Consider the following 18379-nt stretch of genomic DNA (forward strand, 5'->3'; position numbering starts at 1 on the left):
ATCCTTAAGCTGTTGAACTGACCTTGGGAGCATCAGCTTCCCCCCCCAACCCCCCTTCCCCTCCTTCTTGTTAAGTAAATAATAGAAGTCCACTCTCTTTAAGCCATTGTTGGGGGCCGGTACCAAATTCTTGGAGCAAGAGGCACTTTAATGTCTTTGCAATACTTTCCACACTCTCAAAGACTCACGGTACACGCCTCCCTCTGTTCTTGAGGGTTAGTTTTTCAGAATTCTTCATCTCTGGCTCAGTCTGGGCCATAGGCAGGAAGGAGGCAGCACCAGATGAGGTCCACCAGGACCAAGGCAGGAGAAGCTCTACAGTGGACTCCTTTATTTCTGCTTTTGGCAGTGGGAGTTTGTCTGCAAGATGGAGAGGCCCTGTTCTGGTTTCCTTGGAGAAGAATGGTCTGTGGGTCTCTCCCATGGGCAGGAGCCATACCTGTTGAGTGGGAGAGGCAGATTAGTCCAAGTTTCTCTCAAGGGAAACTCAGCTCCCGTAAAGTGACTTGCCACAGTAGATCTGTGCCGACACTGTGTCCCCTGATTTGTCTTTGCACTGTTACTTGACCTTCCATTTAGAGAGCTTCCAGTTTTTTTTTTTTTTTGTTCGTTTTTTTGTTTGTTTTTTCTTTTCTAAATACCCTCATGTTGCCCTGACAGTGAGAATCCCTTTGCATTTGAGGGCACCCTGTTCTTCGGTGATGGTGGGACCTTTTCAGCTCAGCATGTGATTGCCCCAGCTTGCCAGATCTCCTGTGGTGGTGTTGGCGCCCAGGCAGTCTTGGCCTTGTGTTTTGGGGAGGAAGGTTCCAAGCCCCATCTCTGCCGCTGGGGATAGCTGTAGCTCTGGCTGAGGCATTTTTAGTCCTATGTTTACTGGGACTGTCACTTAACAGTTGTGACTTTTTGTTGTTTTTGTTTGTCTGTTAGTTGGTTTTTTTTCAACTTCCAGTTCTTCTGTGTCAACTTTGTTGAAGACAGGGCCATCCCATCATTGGACATACCTGGAAGTGGATCCTCCTTAGTTGCAGAATGCCGTGGTCCCTAGGAAGAGACATTTTCACTATTGGGGTTTATTTTCCATATCATGAGGGGAATGCTACTGTACCTGTGCATGCCAAATTGAAATTGTGCGTTTAACAGTATTATTGAGTACTCTCTGGCTCTTTGCCAGCTAGGGTTTAATGAGGGCAGGGCCCAGATCTGCTTCCCTGCCATATCCCTGGCCCACACCTAGGGCTCAGAACTTTTTTTAAAAAGATGAATGGACATAATCATAAATAACTGTAGGAACATTAGATCCAGGGCCCTAGAGCTTTCGATCCACAGCAGATTTTCAGCCAGCGTGCTTATTCTTCATTTCCCTCTGGGACATTGGCAGTACCTGGAGACACTGTGGGTTGTCATGACTGGGTTTGTGTGTGCTCCTGATATGCTCTGGGCCACCACACAGCCCCCCACACCAGACTTTTCTGGATCCAGCTAGTTCTGGAGTGGAGGAGTGCAGACTGAGGGCGTGACAGACAAGTAAAGGAGGAACACACCATGGTTCAGATATTCTCCAGAGTTCTGTAGGAACAATAGGTAGTGACCTGTTTTTGATAGAACTTAGAGAGGAGGATTTGCATCTGGGGTTAGAGGTTGTGTGGGAGTGGATGGTGCTGAGGATATGAGTGAGGGACCAGCCTGTGCAAAGAATCCCTGACAGGAACATCACAGGTTCTGGGGCCTAGACATAATGCGCTGTTCTGGGCAGAGCTTGGTGGTATGGAGAGGAAAGGTAGGGTCAAGCCCTGGGTGCCCTGTGATGGTGTTTGGATATGAGATTTAAGGTGACAAAGGGCACAGTGGCTCCCAGAGTCATACTGAGGTGTTGAGGACCCTGGGTGACGCCTTTGTTACTTGTGGCTACTGTAAGAAGTTACTACAAAGTGTTGGGGTCGGGAAGGTGGGCTTAAGCAGCAGAAATTTATTTTCCCATGGTTCTAGAGGGGAGTCTGAAATCAGGGAGCAGGAGACCCTCCGAAGATCTAGGGGAGAGTTCTTCCTTTGCCTCTTTTGGCGTCAGGTGCTTCAGACCTTCCCTGGGTTGTTTTTTTTTTTTTGGCTTCTGTTTTCATATAGCCTCCCCTTAGCTCTTCTGCTTGGGACTTCTCTTATGAGGGACTTGTCACTGGGTGGAGGGCCTACCTGGACAGGCTAAGGTAATCTCATATGGAGTTGTATCCGCAACAGTGCCACAGTCGTAGATTCTGAGATTCCATGTGGGTGTTTTTTTTTTTTTTTTGTTCTGTGGATTTGGGAGACTTGGGAGGGAAGCCGAACAGGGTATCCTCAGCAGTTAATTGGGTAGCAGAATTGGCAGAGATGATGTGAGCCAGAGATGGCATGAGAATCTGCAAAAGTTCGAGTAGCCTGCTGACCCCGAGAAATGGGACTTTCAAATAGGACAGTTCCAGCACTGTCAGTGTAAGCCAGCGTTTCCCAGACTTGGTTCGTAGCACCTCCTTAAAATTTTAAGCCTCAGGGATCCCTTACAATGTTGGTTTATATTGGATAGTTGTATTTCTTAATATGTAGAGAAATTTTAGAAATTAACAAAATATTTGAAACCATATTTTTATATTTGCTCATTTAAATATAATAGTGGGTCAGTTTTACTTGCTTTGGGCATGTGCATGATGCTGGGGACCGAATCCAGAGTCTTCTGTATGCTGAACAAGCTTCCTGTGATGCACCTATACACACCATCAGGTGTAGATGTTTTTAAAAATGAGAAACAACTCTTCTCAAATGAAAAGAATTGATGAAAAGGGTGTTTTACATTTGTGTAAATCTCTTGGGTGTGTGGATGTTCAGAACTGGTTTTGCATCCACTCTGTTGCAGTATGTTGTTTGGATTGAAGACACAAAGACAGTTCGCCCTCTCCCAGAGAAGGAGCTGGGAAGTTCTTGAGAGCTGAGGGGTCTCCGACTTAGCTTAGGCTGTTGGGTAGATAGATTGATGCTGATCCTAAACTAGTGTGCCTCCGAAAACTTTATTATTTTTTTCCCCTGAAGGGGGAGAAATATAGTAAGGGGAGGGGAGATAATGAATCCCGTCCCACCCCACCCCCCAGGTGTTTTCAATTCCAGAAGTCTCTGAAGAATCAAAATTGAAATGTATATTAGTGGAAGCTGAAAATTTGTAGATTTAGGGGTGAATAAATCATGCTTGTGATGGCATGAGAATTGGAAAATGTTAAGAGTTGTCTGTGGCCTGCTGACCCTGAGAAGTGGAACTTTGTAGAGCTTGACTCCCTAGACCCTGTGTTAGACAAGTGGTCTAAGAGACCATTTAAAATCTGGTGAGGCGATCGATCTTCATTTTCCTAGACCTGTTGAGTAACTTTTGTCTTTGGGACCTTTGCTCACGGCTCCTGCTGCCTGCCCGGTTTATTTCCGTATCGGTGATGTGATTGCTCACGGCTCAGCATCTAACAGTGTGTGCTTGTTTGCCCTTGACTGTCAGTCCCAGCCACTGTACATTCTCTGCAGCAGGGCTGTACCTTTTTTAAAAATCCGATCTGATATGTCATAAAGGAATGAGAATAATTGCTGGCTGGATCTGGGAATGGGGCAACAGTCATTATCAGCAAATGGTTATTAGAAACCTAAGTCAAAACTTGGTCCAGACTCTGGCAGTGCCAGGATGTGGAAGAAATGGTTCCTGCTTTGAGAAGTTGGGATGGAGCATACCTGATCTGTGCACAGGGTACCAGGGTCATTAAAACGGTGTTGGTGGGAACAAACCAGTGATGCATGTTCCTGAGTGTTCAGAGGTGGTGGCTGTTTCCTAAGCTGAGTGGAGAAAGCCTGGGCAGAAATTCTGAAAACAGGGATAGGACTTTTACTCTCTTCTCTTTCTTTTTTCCTTCCTTTCTTCCTCCCTCCCTTCCTTCCTTTTTTTTTTCTTGAATTTACTATTTTTATTTTTTTGGTGTATAGGTGTTTTGCCTGCATGTTTATCTGTATCCTTATGTACATGTGGAGGCAGGAGAGGGTGTTGGATCCTATTGACCTGGAGTTGCAGACAGTTTTTAGCTACCATGTGGATGCTGGGAATTGAACATGGGTGTCTGGAAAAGCAGCTGATACTCTTAACCACTGAGCCATCTCTCCAGCCCCTTCTTGTTTCTTAGACCATCTCATGTAGCCCAGGCTGGCCCTCTAACTCGATTAGCAGCAGAACTCCCAATCTATCTGCCTTCACCTCTCAAGTCCTGAGATTACAGTTTTAACATAGTTGGCTGGGATTTAGTGTGTATATGTATATATAGTATTCTGGAACTAGAGATCCCCCTGCTCTCAGCCTCCCGTGTGCTGAGAGTGCAGGTGTGTTCAGCCTAAGAGTAAGGAAATTGGACACCATGTTGGGAGGAATTTCTGATTTTTCTTTTAAGTGAGAATCTGTCGAATCTGTCAACTTGAATGTGTGTTTTAGGACAAGAAACAGGAAGTGATGGAAAGTGCTGGAGGAAGACAGATGAGCAAGGCCAGAGAGGCAGAGATTGAGCACTCGGGGGGTGGGGTAGGGTGGGGGGTGGGGGGTGGGTGGCTTTGATCGCCTCTTGAGAAAGTTGAAGAGACATGGCTTCCATGGGCATCCCTTGAATTTTCTACACATTCCCAGAGTCACTTTGATCGTGCCAAGGCTTTTCTCAGCAAGAATAATTTGTCTAGCAGTCCACATGCAGTGTGCCCCTCCACACCGTGTCTTGTCAACTGAGTCCTGGGTCCGCCGCCGTTCTCCTCTTGCGGTCACTTAGTTCATGGAGTGACCCAGCGAGGTGACTGACACAGGACTGTTGGAAACACGGCAGGGGTGTAGAGTTAACAGTGCCACGTGTGTCTGAAGTGTTGTTGAGATTTGCTTCAGGGTGTGGCGGACCTGTGAAACGCTAGCTCCCAGGCGGTGCTAATCAGTTTTCTCCTCGGTCCTACAGGGAAGACGGTGCTGACACTGCTCAGATTTTATTTGTTTATTTTCCTGGAGCTACACAACAGGACTGTCTGCAGTAGTAGACAGCATGGAAAATACTTTATGAGTTGGTCACTTTCGTTTGGTCAGTTTCAAATGAAATGCCAACTCGACTGCTTCGAAGCTTCTTTGTGAGGTGGAGATATTATTTAAGTTTCTAACACTATTTGAAAGTGCTTAGAGGTTATTAACTAATCAGACTTTTTGAGATAATGTATTTGTTTACTCAGGACTTGCTGTATACCTCCCATGTGCTGGGTGATATGGGGGAGTAGAAAGGAAGTCGAAGCCTGCTGTCCATCTCTCTGGGAAGAGTGCTTCTTAGAGTAACTGTAGTTAGAGGCTGGATTGTTTTACAGTTAGTTTTTACTGTGTTGTAGCCTGGTATATGATGAAAACGAAATGCCTCTTGGATGTAGTGTCAATGTCAATGTCATTACTGCCGTGTCACCTTATGCTTATTGTGTGCGTATGTATGGCCTGTGGAGAGACAGTCCTGGTATCAGCCCGACTTTGGAGTGGCACTTCCTCGTGCAAGTTTACGTCCAGGTCACCGAACCCATTTAAAACAATTTCTAAAACGATAGGTGTGTTTTTTTTTTTAAAAAAAATGTTGAGATTGAGGACTAATATATACATCCTGTAGTTTGTAAGTGTCAATTACATAATAATAGACAACATTTACTGGGTCTGTTGTTCTGAGTGCGGTTCTGTACAGTTGGGTGTGTCTCCGTCTCACTGAGGTGAGTGGAACTAGCTCCTGTTTATAAATGCAGAAACTGAGGCCCAAGAAATCCTTGACTAGTCAGTCCCTTGTCAGCATTAGGCTGGACCTGGACTTTGGAGCCTATGCTGTGACTGTTATGTGACTGTTATGTTTTCTGTAGAGAGAAGCTAAAGGTGCTGTGGGAGTTCAGGAAAGAGCGATGCTTGGGGACACTGCAGGGTGCTGGCCGGGAGGGCAGGTGGGCTCTACAGATCTGGCTTAGTGGAGCTGGGCTCTTGCTGGTGTCCTGGCAGCTTGGTTGTGGCGGACTGTGGGGGATGGTGGTGAGTGCACCTGATTCTCTGTTAAATTAATCTCACTAGTTCATGCCTAATAAATCCAGTGTGGGGGAGAAAGTGGGGCCCAGGAGGTTGTGAGGGAGGTGGCTTCAGTAACCAAACCGTGAGGTAAAATGAGCCTGAATAGGGCTGCAGAAGTGGCAGTGGGTGATAATTGTTCAAAGAACACAAGAGAGGGGTGTGGGCAGTGTTCAGATTTCCCGGGACACTGTTAAGCTACTGTGCAGGGTCCTGTTACTTGAAGACTCCAGGGTGACGTATTTGTGCTGGATCTGTAGTGACATGTCAGGCATTCAAATTAGCACTTCCTTGTTGAATTTAAAGTAGCCAGACCTCCCTACCCGCCCCCAAGAATTCCAGCTGACTTTAGCCAGTCACCTGGTCCACATAGCTTTGGTTTCCTGCTAGCCCATCTTTAAATTTCTCCTTGAACACCTGCCACTGGCCTTCTCCTGGGCTACTTTGGTGGCAATTAATAGCTAGAACTGCCTGGCAGGTTTGTGATGGATGCCTGAAGAGGTGGGAGTGAGCAAGCTTCCTGAAAATGGAAAGGGTAGAGAAGCTGAGAGGTGCTAACCGAGGGCCAGGGCCGCTGTTCAGACTGGTGTTTTTGTGTTTTGTTTTGTTTTCCTTGACTCCGAATTACAGTTGGTAGCTCTGTTTGTGAACAGCTGACCTAGAATGAATGAAGGAAAGGGAGAAACTGCTCTCTGCCCTCCCACAGCCTGGCTTCCCACAGGGCTGCACTGAGCTTGGGGTAGGGGTGTAATTAAGGATGGGAACAAGGAGAGCCAAAAAGAACCATTGAGGCAGTGAAGTTGGTTACCCACAGAATTAACATCTGTGGACACAGGCAAAGACTTGTGTTTGTTGCCTCTGCTTCAGATCCCTCCACACCTGGCCACAGTATGTGATTGAAAATAGGACTGAAAGGAAGAATTTACATTAGAAAGTTTGTGCCGGGCAGTGGTGGTGCACACCTTTAATCCCAGTACTCGGGAGGCAGAGCCAGGCAGATCTCTGTGAGTTCGAGGCCAGCCTGGACTACAGAGCGAGATTCAGGACAGGCACCAAAACTACACAGCGGAACCCTGTCTCGGAAAACCAAAAAAAAAAAAAAAAAAGAAAGTTTGCAACGCAAGAATCATCTGGGCCTGTAGCTCTCCTTAGCAGTGGTTGATCTAAAGAGAAAGCCATCTTTGTGACTAATTCTGGGTAGGGTAAACTATCAGATATTTAGGTTGTTTTCCCTGTCTTTTATGTATATGCAAATCTAAAAGTTCAAGTATTTTTCTCCTGCAGTTTTCCTGGAATCTTTCGGAGAACCACATCCAGGTGTTTGATATCATTGGGTGACAAGCATTTGAATGGGCTTTGAATGTGAATTAATGGGATACAATTATTTAAATGAGTGAAATAAATGCTAAATATACTGTGTTGAGATATAATTGGAATCAAAGGCTCTCCTGCTTTAAAACAAGGCAGGAAGTGCCTGCCTTACTAGGGCTACTCTGGTTGGAATGAGGGAGGTTGTTAAAGGATATTGGTACTCTGAGTGTGTGTTTGCTACTCAGTTGTTGTGGACATTTCCATGTAATCCTTTAAGTTTTTGGGCAACTAGTCATGTGCATGGCTGGTCTTGTATGTGCTGGCTGTATAAAGGACATGATGGTAACGATTGTGATGATTCTGTGTTAAAAATAGTCAGTGTACGCCAGTTACTGCTCTGACAGTGTCACATTGGGAATGTGACATGGGCGGCTTCACCACCATTTCACAGAAGAGGAGTGGGGAACCAGGATTCTGGGTTAGGTTAGTTGGAAACACTGCTTGCTTCAGAGGTCTTTCTGTCTTGGAGAATGCCCTATGTAATGGCCAAAGATGCAGTTCCATAGTGTCACCAGTAGCAGCCCGAGGCTTTGTTTTTAGAGATCCCTGAGGTGGCCACTTAAGAGTCAAACCGTACGTAATACCACCTAAACCTTCACTTCTACCTAGTACTCAGCCCCAGTTTCTCACTCTATAAAAAGAGTTCTTACCATGCCTTCGTTACTTAGGAGTTATTGGAGGATGGGCATGCATGTACTGCCCAAATAAAATACCAGGGAGAGAGCTATCACTGTTGCCACGATGAAAAGGCATTTTCTTTGCTTTCAGTAGGCATAGATATGAAGGCAGATCTTGCTGTTTTGTGCCAGGTTCATCCTTTGGCTTTATTTCAGGTCCTGTAGTTAGTGATTGTCAGGCTTCAGGTGTGGTTAGGATGGGAGGTGAATATTAACAACAGTGTGGATGATGGTGGTGGGTATAAAAAACAACCTTTTGGTGTGATGTAAATGTGGCACTGGTGTTAGAAATGTTGGTGAGGCCAAGGAGGTGGGGGGTTCTTTTTAGGGGAGTCCTGCCCTATTAAGGAGGCTGGTGTTAATGCTATCACCATCAAGTAGTGTAGCTGCAAACAAGGCAGTCTGTCCAAACCTAGGTGACCTTTTAAATGACTTCTTGGATGGTCATGGGATGACATGTCAGGCAAGGAGTGCAAATAGAAATTGGTTCCTACCGCAGAACCCCACTTTTTCAGCTGCTGTGGACTGAGTGCTGGCCTCCTCGTTGCTGCCCGGCTGCTTGCATCCTGACTTTAGGGACAGTGCTGCCCTGAGGGATGGCAGAAGTTCCCCTTCCTACTTAGATCCCTAGGGCTGCTGGAGCAAAGCACCATCACTTGGACAGCTTAAAACACTGGGAGCTGTTTTCTCATAGGTTAGAAATCTTCAGTGACGGTGTCAGCAAGGCCATGGTCACTCAGCCTCAGGCAGGGATCTCTCCTTGTGTTCTGTAGCCTCAGGTGGTCTAGGCCCTTCCTGGTATGCAGCCAGGGACCTCCCAGTCTCTGTCTTGTCTTGCTTTACTGTCCTTTCCCTGTGTTCGTGCCTTCTTCTATGATGACACCAACCTTCTAGACCCGGATCCACGTATTCAGTGTGACCCTGTTTGGCTTGCTTGCATCTGTAAAGACACTAGTTCAAATAAGGTCATCTGCTCGCTTATTAGAGACTAGAACTTTGAAATTCTTTTTTTTCCCTTGGGCCCAGACACTCAACAGGATGTGTACAAACCTCTCCCCACCTTTCGAGTGCCTGGGCTGATTTGGCACTGGGCATGGCTGTGTTGTCTTGCACACGCATGGCAGATCATTCATTTTCTTCCTTGTGTCTCATTTCCTTCCTGTTCTTCTTCCTGGTGTTGATGAGACACGTCCTGGAAGCCCGTGTTCTAAAGTCCCCTCTACCCTATGACCCCATTTCCTGATCTCCTATTTCTCTAGACTTTTCTAGAAGCACCCTGTGAACTTACTGCCTCTTCACTTTCCACTTGTTCTTCTGATCCCTCCAGTGTAGCTTTGAGGCCTTCACACTGGTCTCCAGGGATGGCCGCATCCCAGAAGCACTGGACACTGTTGCCTTTTCTTGCTACAAGACACTTTCTTCCCTTAGTTTCCCGGGTAATGCACATCAGGTTTCCTTCTTTTCCTGGAATGGCCAAGCTGTGACATGTCCTTGGAGGGTTTCCTTCACTACCTGACTGTTAGATTGTGTTGGGTTTCCCTGAGGTCTGACCAGGACACTTGTCCCTCCTCAGCTTCCTCTCTTCCTGTGTATCTCATCCCTTGGGTTTGAGTCCCACATGCCTTTGTCATTTTGACCCTGTCCTGATCAGTGGTCTTTGGTGCAGACCTGTCTAATGGTCTTCGATCCCCCTGCTTAGAACCTGTAGAGTGTTTATGATGAAGACAGACTTTCTCTCGATGACCGCCACACCCTGTGTATTCTGTCTGGTCTCCAGTGCTTCAGGGTCAGCTATCAGCCGCACCTTTGCTCCTCTCCCCCAAGTGACAGTGTTCTTTCATCTTCCTAACCCGATAGACACCAGACAGGCTTTCCCTCTGTCTTCCCTCATTGCACAAACATCAGTGAGTGCTACCCTTCCTGTGATTTGAACTGTTTGTCGTGACATGCCTCTTCTTATTGCTGGTAATTCTCCTTGTCATGAAGTTTATTTCATCTGAGGTTAAGTTGAGTCCTCTTGTGTTTAGATTCTATGAATCTGCTTCTGTCCATTTACTACCAATTTGTCTGTCTTTAAAGTGTCACTTAATTTTAAAATACAGCATGTAGTTGGCCCCCCCCCCCCGATCCAGTTGATAATGCTTCAGCTTAAGTAGTCCACAACTATTTGGATAGCATTTACTATCATTGTTGCTCCAGCTGGACTTTTCTGTTGTTTCCTTTCCTGTTCTCTTTAGATTATTAGACACTTCATAACTTTCTTGTTGAGATGTTGGCTATACATTAGTATGTGTGTGTGGTTGCTTTAGGAATTACATAGTACACTCCAGATTCTTCATACTCCGTTTTGTTAATGTGGTGTGTCCTCATGAAAGAGGTCAGAGGGGGCTGGAGAGATGGCTCAGAGGTTAAGAGCACTGGCTGCTCTTCTCAAAGGTCCTGAGTTCAATTCCCAGCAACCACATGGCGGCTCACAACCATCTACAAAGAGATCTGGTGCCTTCTTCTGGCCTGCAGGCATACATGCATGCATAACGCTGTATACATAATAAATAAATCTTTGAAGAAAAAAAAAAGAGGTCAGAACTTTGGCGTTGTAAGGGTCCTCTTAGAGAATGATCCTTCAGAGTTGGAGCTCATCTCAAAGGCCACCTTCCCACCTGTCTGGCTTCTCAGACTGGGCTGAACCCTTTGCTCTCTTGAGCAGACAGCATTTCTGTCTGGGCTATATTCCACACTTGCCAACGGTGGATTCTCTAGTTTTTTACTGTGGTGCTGTATTTATAATTACTTGATGATTGAACGGAGGGGGAGCCTGAATTATGGCTTGGGAAATTCAAAAGACTTCACAGAACTGTAAGGGTGAAGGCGTGGAAATGGTATGATGTAGGCATTCAGGTTGAAATGCATGAAATTGTCAGGTAGATTAAATGCAAGTTAAAATATTAAAAAACAGGGCACTTAATAATGGATCAGGCACAGTGCTAAACTCTGCAACATTCTGTCTTATGTGACTTTAGCCCTGTGAGTTATTCTTGTTCCCTTTTAAACAAAGAGATGAGATAGAGAGGGGTCTGCAGCTTGGTCCCCAGTGCTGGGTGTGAGCCCTGCCTTCTAATGCAGATCTGTGAGATTCCAACATATAGAATACCAGCCAGGCTGGACCACTGATCTTCACTGAATCTTCGCATCTTCAGTCATAGGGAAATGCTTTGATTTGTGGCCAGAGTCTGGTAGGGAAAAGGCCTCTAGCATTACTGATGACCTGTATAGAGTTATGCTAGATCTTTCTTTAGCTTCTTCAGAGGGTAGAAACAGGGAAAGCCCTCCGCAATTTTTGGATAAGGCCATGTAGGTCAGGACACTATTTCAGGAATACCCAGTGCAGCTAGGAGGTGGGCAGGACAGAAGCAGGGTGAGTGAGAGGCAGTAGATGGACCCTGCACTCACAGGCCACAGTGATGGGGTGTTTAGAATACTTCAAAGGAAGGAGTGTAGTGTGTATGGTGAGAAGCATTACAATTAATGATGAAGTATGGGAGTGAGTGAAAGGTTCTTCCTTAATGTTTCAGGTCACTTATACCCATTAACCATGCCTGCTACCCAATGGCTCTCTCTCTCTCTCTCTCTCTCTTTTTTTTTTTTTTTTTCCAAGACAGGGTTTCTCTGTGTAGTTGTGGTGCCTGTCCTAGATCTCACTAGACCAGGCTGGCCTCGAACTCACAGAGATTAGCCTGGCTCTGCCTCCCGAGTGCTGGGATTAAAGGTGTGCGCCACCACCTCAGGGTGCCCAATGGCTTTAAACTCCGTCTGTAATGGGAACTATCATGCCATCTTGGATATGAACATCATATCATTCAATCATGGATAGTAGCATTTTTCTAAAAGGAGTCAGCAGACAACCTCAGGGGTCTGAGAGAATGCTCTTTTGAGGGACAGTAATTATAAAACTGTTTCTAAAACCTGTGTGTAGTGGGTATTCGCTCTGCCCGTGACCTTGGGCTATCTGCCTTGCTTCTTACCTGCCTTTGTGACCTCCTGTAAGGGAAGAGGGAAGGGGTCTCGCAATCTCTCTTGGATGTGGAAGGCTTCCTGGGCAGAAAACTTATTTATTAAGGGATGAAGTGCAGATCACACACTCACTTATACAAAATGAAGCGACGCCATTGCCCCTTCATCTCCCAGGGAAAGATGGGGAAAGCTCCAGACCAGGTCGCTGAACCATGTGCCAGGAAGCCTTCATCCAGGCAGGCAAGAAGCACCACCTTTAACGGGTCAACTAGCCCAAGGTCATGGGCGGAGGGAATACCCACTACACCTGTGTCTGGGTGAGCTAGGTTAACCAGTCTTCCTGGGTAGCAGCTAAGGGGCTGGTTTCCTGCTGATTTGTTGTTCATCTCTGGCAGAGATTTCGGTCTGTGTATTAGATGATGAGGGTGGAAAAGGGCATGTGTGTGTGTGTGTGTGTGTGTGTGTGCGTGCGCGCGCGCACGCGCACGCACAAGTGTTCGTGTGCCATTTATTAATCTGCCTTTGACATGGTCTTTGGAATTTGTGCTGAGCTGGCCTTTTTTGTTCCATTTCTTGAGTGAGAAGGCGCTTACACAGTTTTCCAGACTGGCATCAAAAAATGTATTCACTTCTCCAAAGAGATCTTTTTTACTTAGGAAAAAAAAAAAAAAGGTGTGTGTGTTTGTGCGTGCTTACCTGTGCCACACATGTGGAGGCCAAAGGATAGCCTTGGGAGTGGTTCTCTCCTGTGGGTCCTGGCGACCAAACTGAGGTAGTCAGGCCTGCACCTAAGCGCCTTTATTGGCTGAGCCATCTCGCTAGCCTTGAAATATTTTGTTGAAATTAAAAGATGGCTTTGAAAGTGATCCAGAAAAATAGCAACCTCAGCATACATATGTGAGACTCATGGTTGCATTAGGAGTTTGCCCATAGTCTCAAATGTCTGATTTTTCTATCTATATAGAATCTGAAAATGCAGAGAAAAATGTAAACACTGGCTTTTTCTATTAGCATGGGCTTCTGTAGGCATTTGCTTTTTTTTTTTTTTTCCTTTCTAAATTTGCTTTAAGGTGTGTATTGTATTTTCTTTTTTGATACAAGGGATCACCATGTAGCTCCGGCTGGAACTCATGTGTTCTTGCCTTTGCCTCTGGAGTGCTGGGGTGGGCAGCATGTGCCCCACGTACTTTCCGCCTAAGGCTTATGTTTTAGTTGAAGACAGTGGGAAGGAGTGTAGGAGCCCTTCTTATTGGAGTTCTAGCTACTTTTGGAACAACTTTGTTACCTTTGTTACCTGCCTATAGAAGTTCCATATGTGAGCATCATGGTGAGGTGTAATGCTACCTTGGGCTACAAGGTAATGGCGGTGATCTGTCTCCCTGTGTTTCCAAGGAAAGTCAATGTAACTGTAGATGGCTGTTATTCATCTATTTAGGAAAGTCTTTGAAGAGGTTCAAAGCTCATAGGGAGGTAGCTATTTGTGTCCCTTACAGATAGCTCTGGCTTGGCAGTTTAGAAGCATTCTGTTCCAAATTTTGGACTCTTTCTTTTCTAATTACACCTAATTAATCTTGGCAAAGCGTGCAGAGCAGTCACAGTAGCTTCTTGTGTGAATGCAGGTGACACACATCACCTTTTGTCTAAATCACTTAAAGCTGCCTGCTTTCTCAAAGTTGGATCCGCAGGCACCTCCAGGTTGGAGAGGATGATCTTCCTTTGAGGGGAGTCTCGTGGTGCAGCGCTGGAGTTTGTGCTGTCAACAGTAGACAACGCTGGAGCGTGTCTTAACGCATTTGGAATTTTGCCATCAGTGTTTGTTCATTCCATGTACTTCAGAAAATACACCATCATGCAAATCTGGCTTGCCATGCTCTTGGTTTTTACCTGTTTTTGTAGAACCCCTTTTGAAGTGGTGAAGACTGAGGGGGGGGTTAAGTGAGTTGAAAGTAGTTCAGTTCAGAGTAGAAAGTAGAGATGCTGCAGAACCAGCTGATTTCAAAGCCTCGTATTTCCTCTTGAGTAAATCGCAGCCCTTCGGAGTAAAAAATATCGCTGACACTCACTGTTTTCCCAGTGTTTTAGTGGCAAATCACAGGCAAATTTATACCCAGTTTTCTTATGATACTCTTTCACGACTCCATGTGTACCTCTACTGTTTTAGGCACTAAGGCTACACAGACATTTTTATTAACCGCTTCTTAAGATTGATCAAAATCTTCCTGACTTAAAATATACATTATGTAGTTTCATCTTAAAATTTTGAATAATTAATTTGATAATGGGTGACCAGTTTGAGGTGTCTTTGGATATGGTTAAGGAGTATGTCTTCTGTCTTCTGTGTGGATCATCATTTGAGTGGCCGCCTCAGCTGGGAGAAGACTTGATTCCCATAGAACTTTGCTCCATGTATTGCGATCCTTTGAAAGTGGCCAAAGCAGTGGCCTGCATCGATGCCCATAAATGCACACACAATGCAGTTGCATGGCATGTTCTAGCAGACCCAGCACTAGGGAGACAGAGGCAGGCAGATCTCTTGAGTTCAAGGCCATCCTGGTCTACTTTGTTTCAAGACAGCCAGGGCTACACAGAGAAACCCTATCTCGAAAAACAAGAACAAACCTAAACAAACAATAATATTAATAATAATACTTATTATTATTCCAGGCTATTTTTTGATGTGTTGTAACCTTAGCAAAGTTTTCCCACATCTGTTCAGGAGGTCATTTTAAGGATCGTAGGAGTAGCATTGTATTTTTAGACCACATTTTTATGTGACATTTGTTCTTTATGTTATGGAAATGTCTCTTTGTGGTCTAGGATCATCCTCAGGATAATATTTCAGTGTTGGCCTGCCCAGAAGGTGCACTAGTATAGCGTATGTCACTGTTCTTACCTGTGCGATGGATTTGACCATAGAGCACCTGAGTTGGTAAGGATTAAGTGACCTAGACTATGTAGCACTAGTGACCCCCCTCACTCCCAGCTATAGGTTGTGGTGGGGCATGCTTACCACCACAAAACTTATTACTATAAACCTTTCATTTCTGTCTTTAACTCACTATAGGGTCTTGGATAAATTAGATGGGAGAGCTTTGTTGAATCTGAAATAGGGCTGAGAGCTAGGGAGATTGCTTAGCACTGGCTGCTCTCCCAGAGGACAGATGATTACTCACATGGTCTCCAACTCCAGTTCTGATGCCTCCACAGACACTGTATGCATGTGGTGCACAGACATTTGTGCAGGCAAAACACCCATGCACATACAAATAAATAAACATTTAAAAATAGTGCAATAAGGAAGGAGAGTCAAACTATGAGCTCCTGAGAATAGTTCCAATTAAAACACTTTATGATCTTGGGTTGTGAGATGGCCCGACTGCTAAAGGAGCTTGCTGGCAAGCCTTTTGACTAGACAGTTCAATCCCCAGGACCCACATGCTAGAAGGGCAAAAGCAACTCTCACAAAAACGTAAAAAGTTCTACAGTCTCTTGTTTCTGTGTGTGAGAGAAGGAGCTGTTCCCTTTTTTTTTTCTTTTTCCAATTTATAAGCTAAAGAGTTCATGGGACTCACAGAGCAATTAAAATAGTAGGACATTTGCAGTAGTTACTCGTCTCTCTGCTGTGACCACATGCCCTCCAGTGTTGCTGGAGTTATCTCCAGTCCTGCCTGGGCCTGCAGCCACTCAGACCCAAATAAACACACAGACGCTTATATTATTTAAACTGTTTGGCCTAATGGCTCAGGCTTCTTGCTATCCAATTCTTACATCTTTTTTTTGTTTGTTGTTTTTTGTTTGTTTTTTCGAGACAGGGTTTCTCTGTGTAGCTTTGCACTTTCCTGGATCTCACTCTGTAGACCAGGCTGGCCTTGAACTCACAAAGATCCGCCTGCCTCTGCCTCCTAAGTGCTGGGATTAAAGGTGTGTGCCACCACTGCCCAGCCCCAGTTCTTATATCTTAAATTAACCCATTTGTATTAATCTATAAGTTGCCATGTGGCTTGTGGCTTACCAGTACTTTTACATCTTGCTTCCTCTGTGTCTGGCTGTCGACTCCTGACTCAGCCCTCCTGTTCCCAGAATTCTCTTCTCTGCTTATCCCACCTATACTATACTTTCTGCCTGGCTACTGGCCAATCAATGTTTTATTTATCAGTCAATCAGAGCAACACATTCACAGCATCCCCAGCACTCCAGGAAGTAATGTAGGGGAGGGAGGATTTGGGCTTAAGGTTGAGGTAATAACAGTCCATCATGGCAGGGAACAAACTCATTGCCCCAGGAGCTTGGGTGGTTGGGTATACAGAACCCACAATGAGGAAGCAGAAATGAGAGCTGGTTTCATCCTGCTCATTCCTTTCTCTTAAGTCCAGGACCCCATCTCCTGAGATGGCATCACCATAGTCAGTGTGAGTCCTCCTGCTCAGTTTAATTTTCCTAAGGACACTTTGCATACTGAGAGATGTGTTTTCACCATGACTTTAATCCTGCCAAGCTGACAGTCAAGATTGACTCCATGCTCTTACAAGCTGAGTAACCAATCAAGATAACCTCTATGCCCTACACCTAGATCTTGAGAATTTACAACATTTACTTGATACTTTCCCTACTGTGTGCATTGGTTTTGGTTTCTTCTCTCTTAATTATTGTCCTCTCAACTTCTTTCTCTTACAGATAGCAATGAACTTAGTTCTTACTCAGGCTGCAGTGTCTGGATTGACTTGAAGTGTTTCTGTTCTCTGCTTAATCAATATATTCTCTTGAACAGGATGAACTTACCGCTGTGAATGTAAAGCAGGGTTTCAACAATCAGCCAGCCTTCACTGGAGACGAACATGGCTCTGCCAGAAACATTGTAATCAACCCATCAAAGGTAATGCTGATTGTTTCCTGTAACTTCTGAAAAGGAGTGTTTGTGATACCCTTGATGTGTGTGTGTGTGTGTGTGTGTGTGTGTGTGTGTGTGAGAGAGAGAGAGAGAGAGAGAGAGAGAGAGGTGAGAGGTGTGTGTGTGTGTGTGTGTGTGTGTGTGTGTGAGAGAGAGGTGTGTGAGAGAGGTGTGTGTGTGTGTGTGTGTGAGAGAGAGAGGTGTGTGTGTGTATGAGAGAGAGGTGTGTGAGAGAGGTGTGTGTGTGTGAGTGAGAGAGGTGTGAGAGAGAGGTGTGTGTGTGTATGAGAGAGAGGTGTGTGAGAGGTGTGTGTGTGTGTGTGAGAGAGAGAGAGGTGTGTGTGTGTGTGTGTATGTGTATATATCTATATATATATATCTATATATATCTGCTATTTAAGCCACATTCCATGTTCCAAATTTCCTCCTGTTTGCAAACCATGAAGCACGCCTGGCATTAGTTGTCAGGTATTCCATTCAGAGATTACTACAGTGTCCTTTTTCCACCTTCTACTTATTTTCTATGGCTTTCATGACTGCCATTATAGAAGAGTCTGGACCAGTTTTATACTACTGCTATAGTCTAGATATATTTTGCTTTTCTATGACAGCTCAGGTTGACTGTTTTTGCTAAGACTATATTCATTGCTTTATGTCAGGAGGAGTCCAGTGTCTGTCTGCCCAATTGTTGATAATCATTCAGTCATTGTGATGCCCACTGTCTTCCTATGTTATAAAAATAGCAATTTCTACTTCTTGGTAATCTCTAGTTATTGTTATTATTTTTTAATTGAACTTCCAGACTCTGTGCGTATGTCTTACTACTGAGCTGTACCAGAAGCCCCTCATAAGGATATTTTGAAATCATATAAGTAACCTAGACTTCAGTAAATTTCACACAAAGGTTGATGATGTTTTCTTTCCCTCTACACATTCCCCCTTCTTTATTTCTTTTGCCAGGGTCTCACCAGGTAGCCCTGACTGGCCAGGAACTTGCCATGTAGACCAGATTGGCTTTGAATTTGCATCAGCCTTCTTGTCCCTGTCTTCTGTGTGCTGGGATTACGGGAATGCCTAGCTCACTGATGGTTCTTGCTGAATGGTTTATTGGGGGGGGGCACTGACATGTTTTTCTACTTACTATTCCTCATGTATGCGTTAGCTTGAGTTCTTTTGTTTTGTTTTCTTTTTTTCAAAAGATTTATTTATTTATTATGTATACAGTATTCTGCCTGCATGTGTCCCTGCAGGCCAGAAGAGGGCACCAGATCTCATTACATATGGTTGTGAGCCACCATGTGGTTGCTGGGAATTGAACTCAGGACCTCT

At 45.0% G+C, this 18379-nt stretch overlaps 1 protein-coding gene across 5 annotated transcripts in view; it reads left to right on the forward strand.

Annotated features, from left to right (window-relative positions):
• Positions 1 to 18379, forward strand: part of Med12l (mediator complex subunit 12L) — a 301677-nt gene that overhangs the window by 10162 nt on the left and 273136 nt on the right. For all 5 annotated transcript variants that reach the window (XM_059265389.1, XM_059265393.1, XM_059265391.1 and 2 more), the window contains exon 3: positions 16931 to 17035. In XM_059265389.1, coding sequence (XP_059121372.1) covers positions 16931 to 17035 — 105 coding nt within the window. The remainder of the gene's footprint in view (positions 1 to 16930; positions 17036 to 18379) is intronic.

This window comes from Peromyscus eremicus, chromosome 6 (assembly GCF_949786415.1).
Source record: "Peromyscus eremicus chromosome 6, PerEre_H2_v1, whole genome shotgun sequence".
NCBI classification, from domain to species: Eukaryota; Metazoa; Chordata; class Mammalia; order Rodentia; family Cricetidae; genus Peromyscus; species Peromyscus eremicus.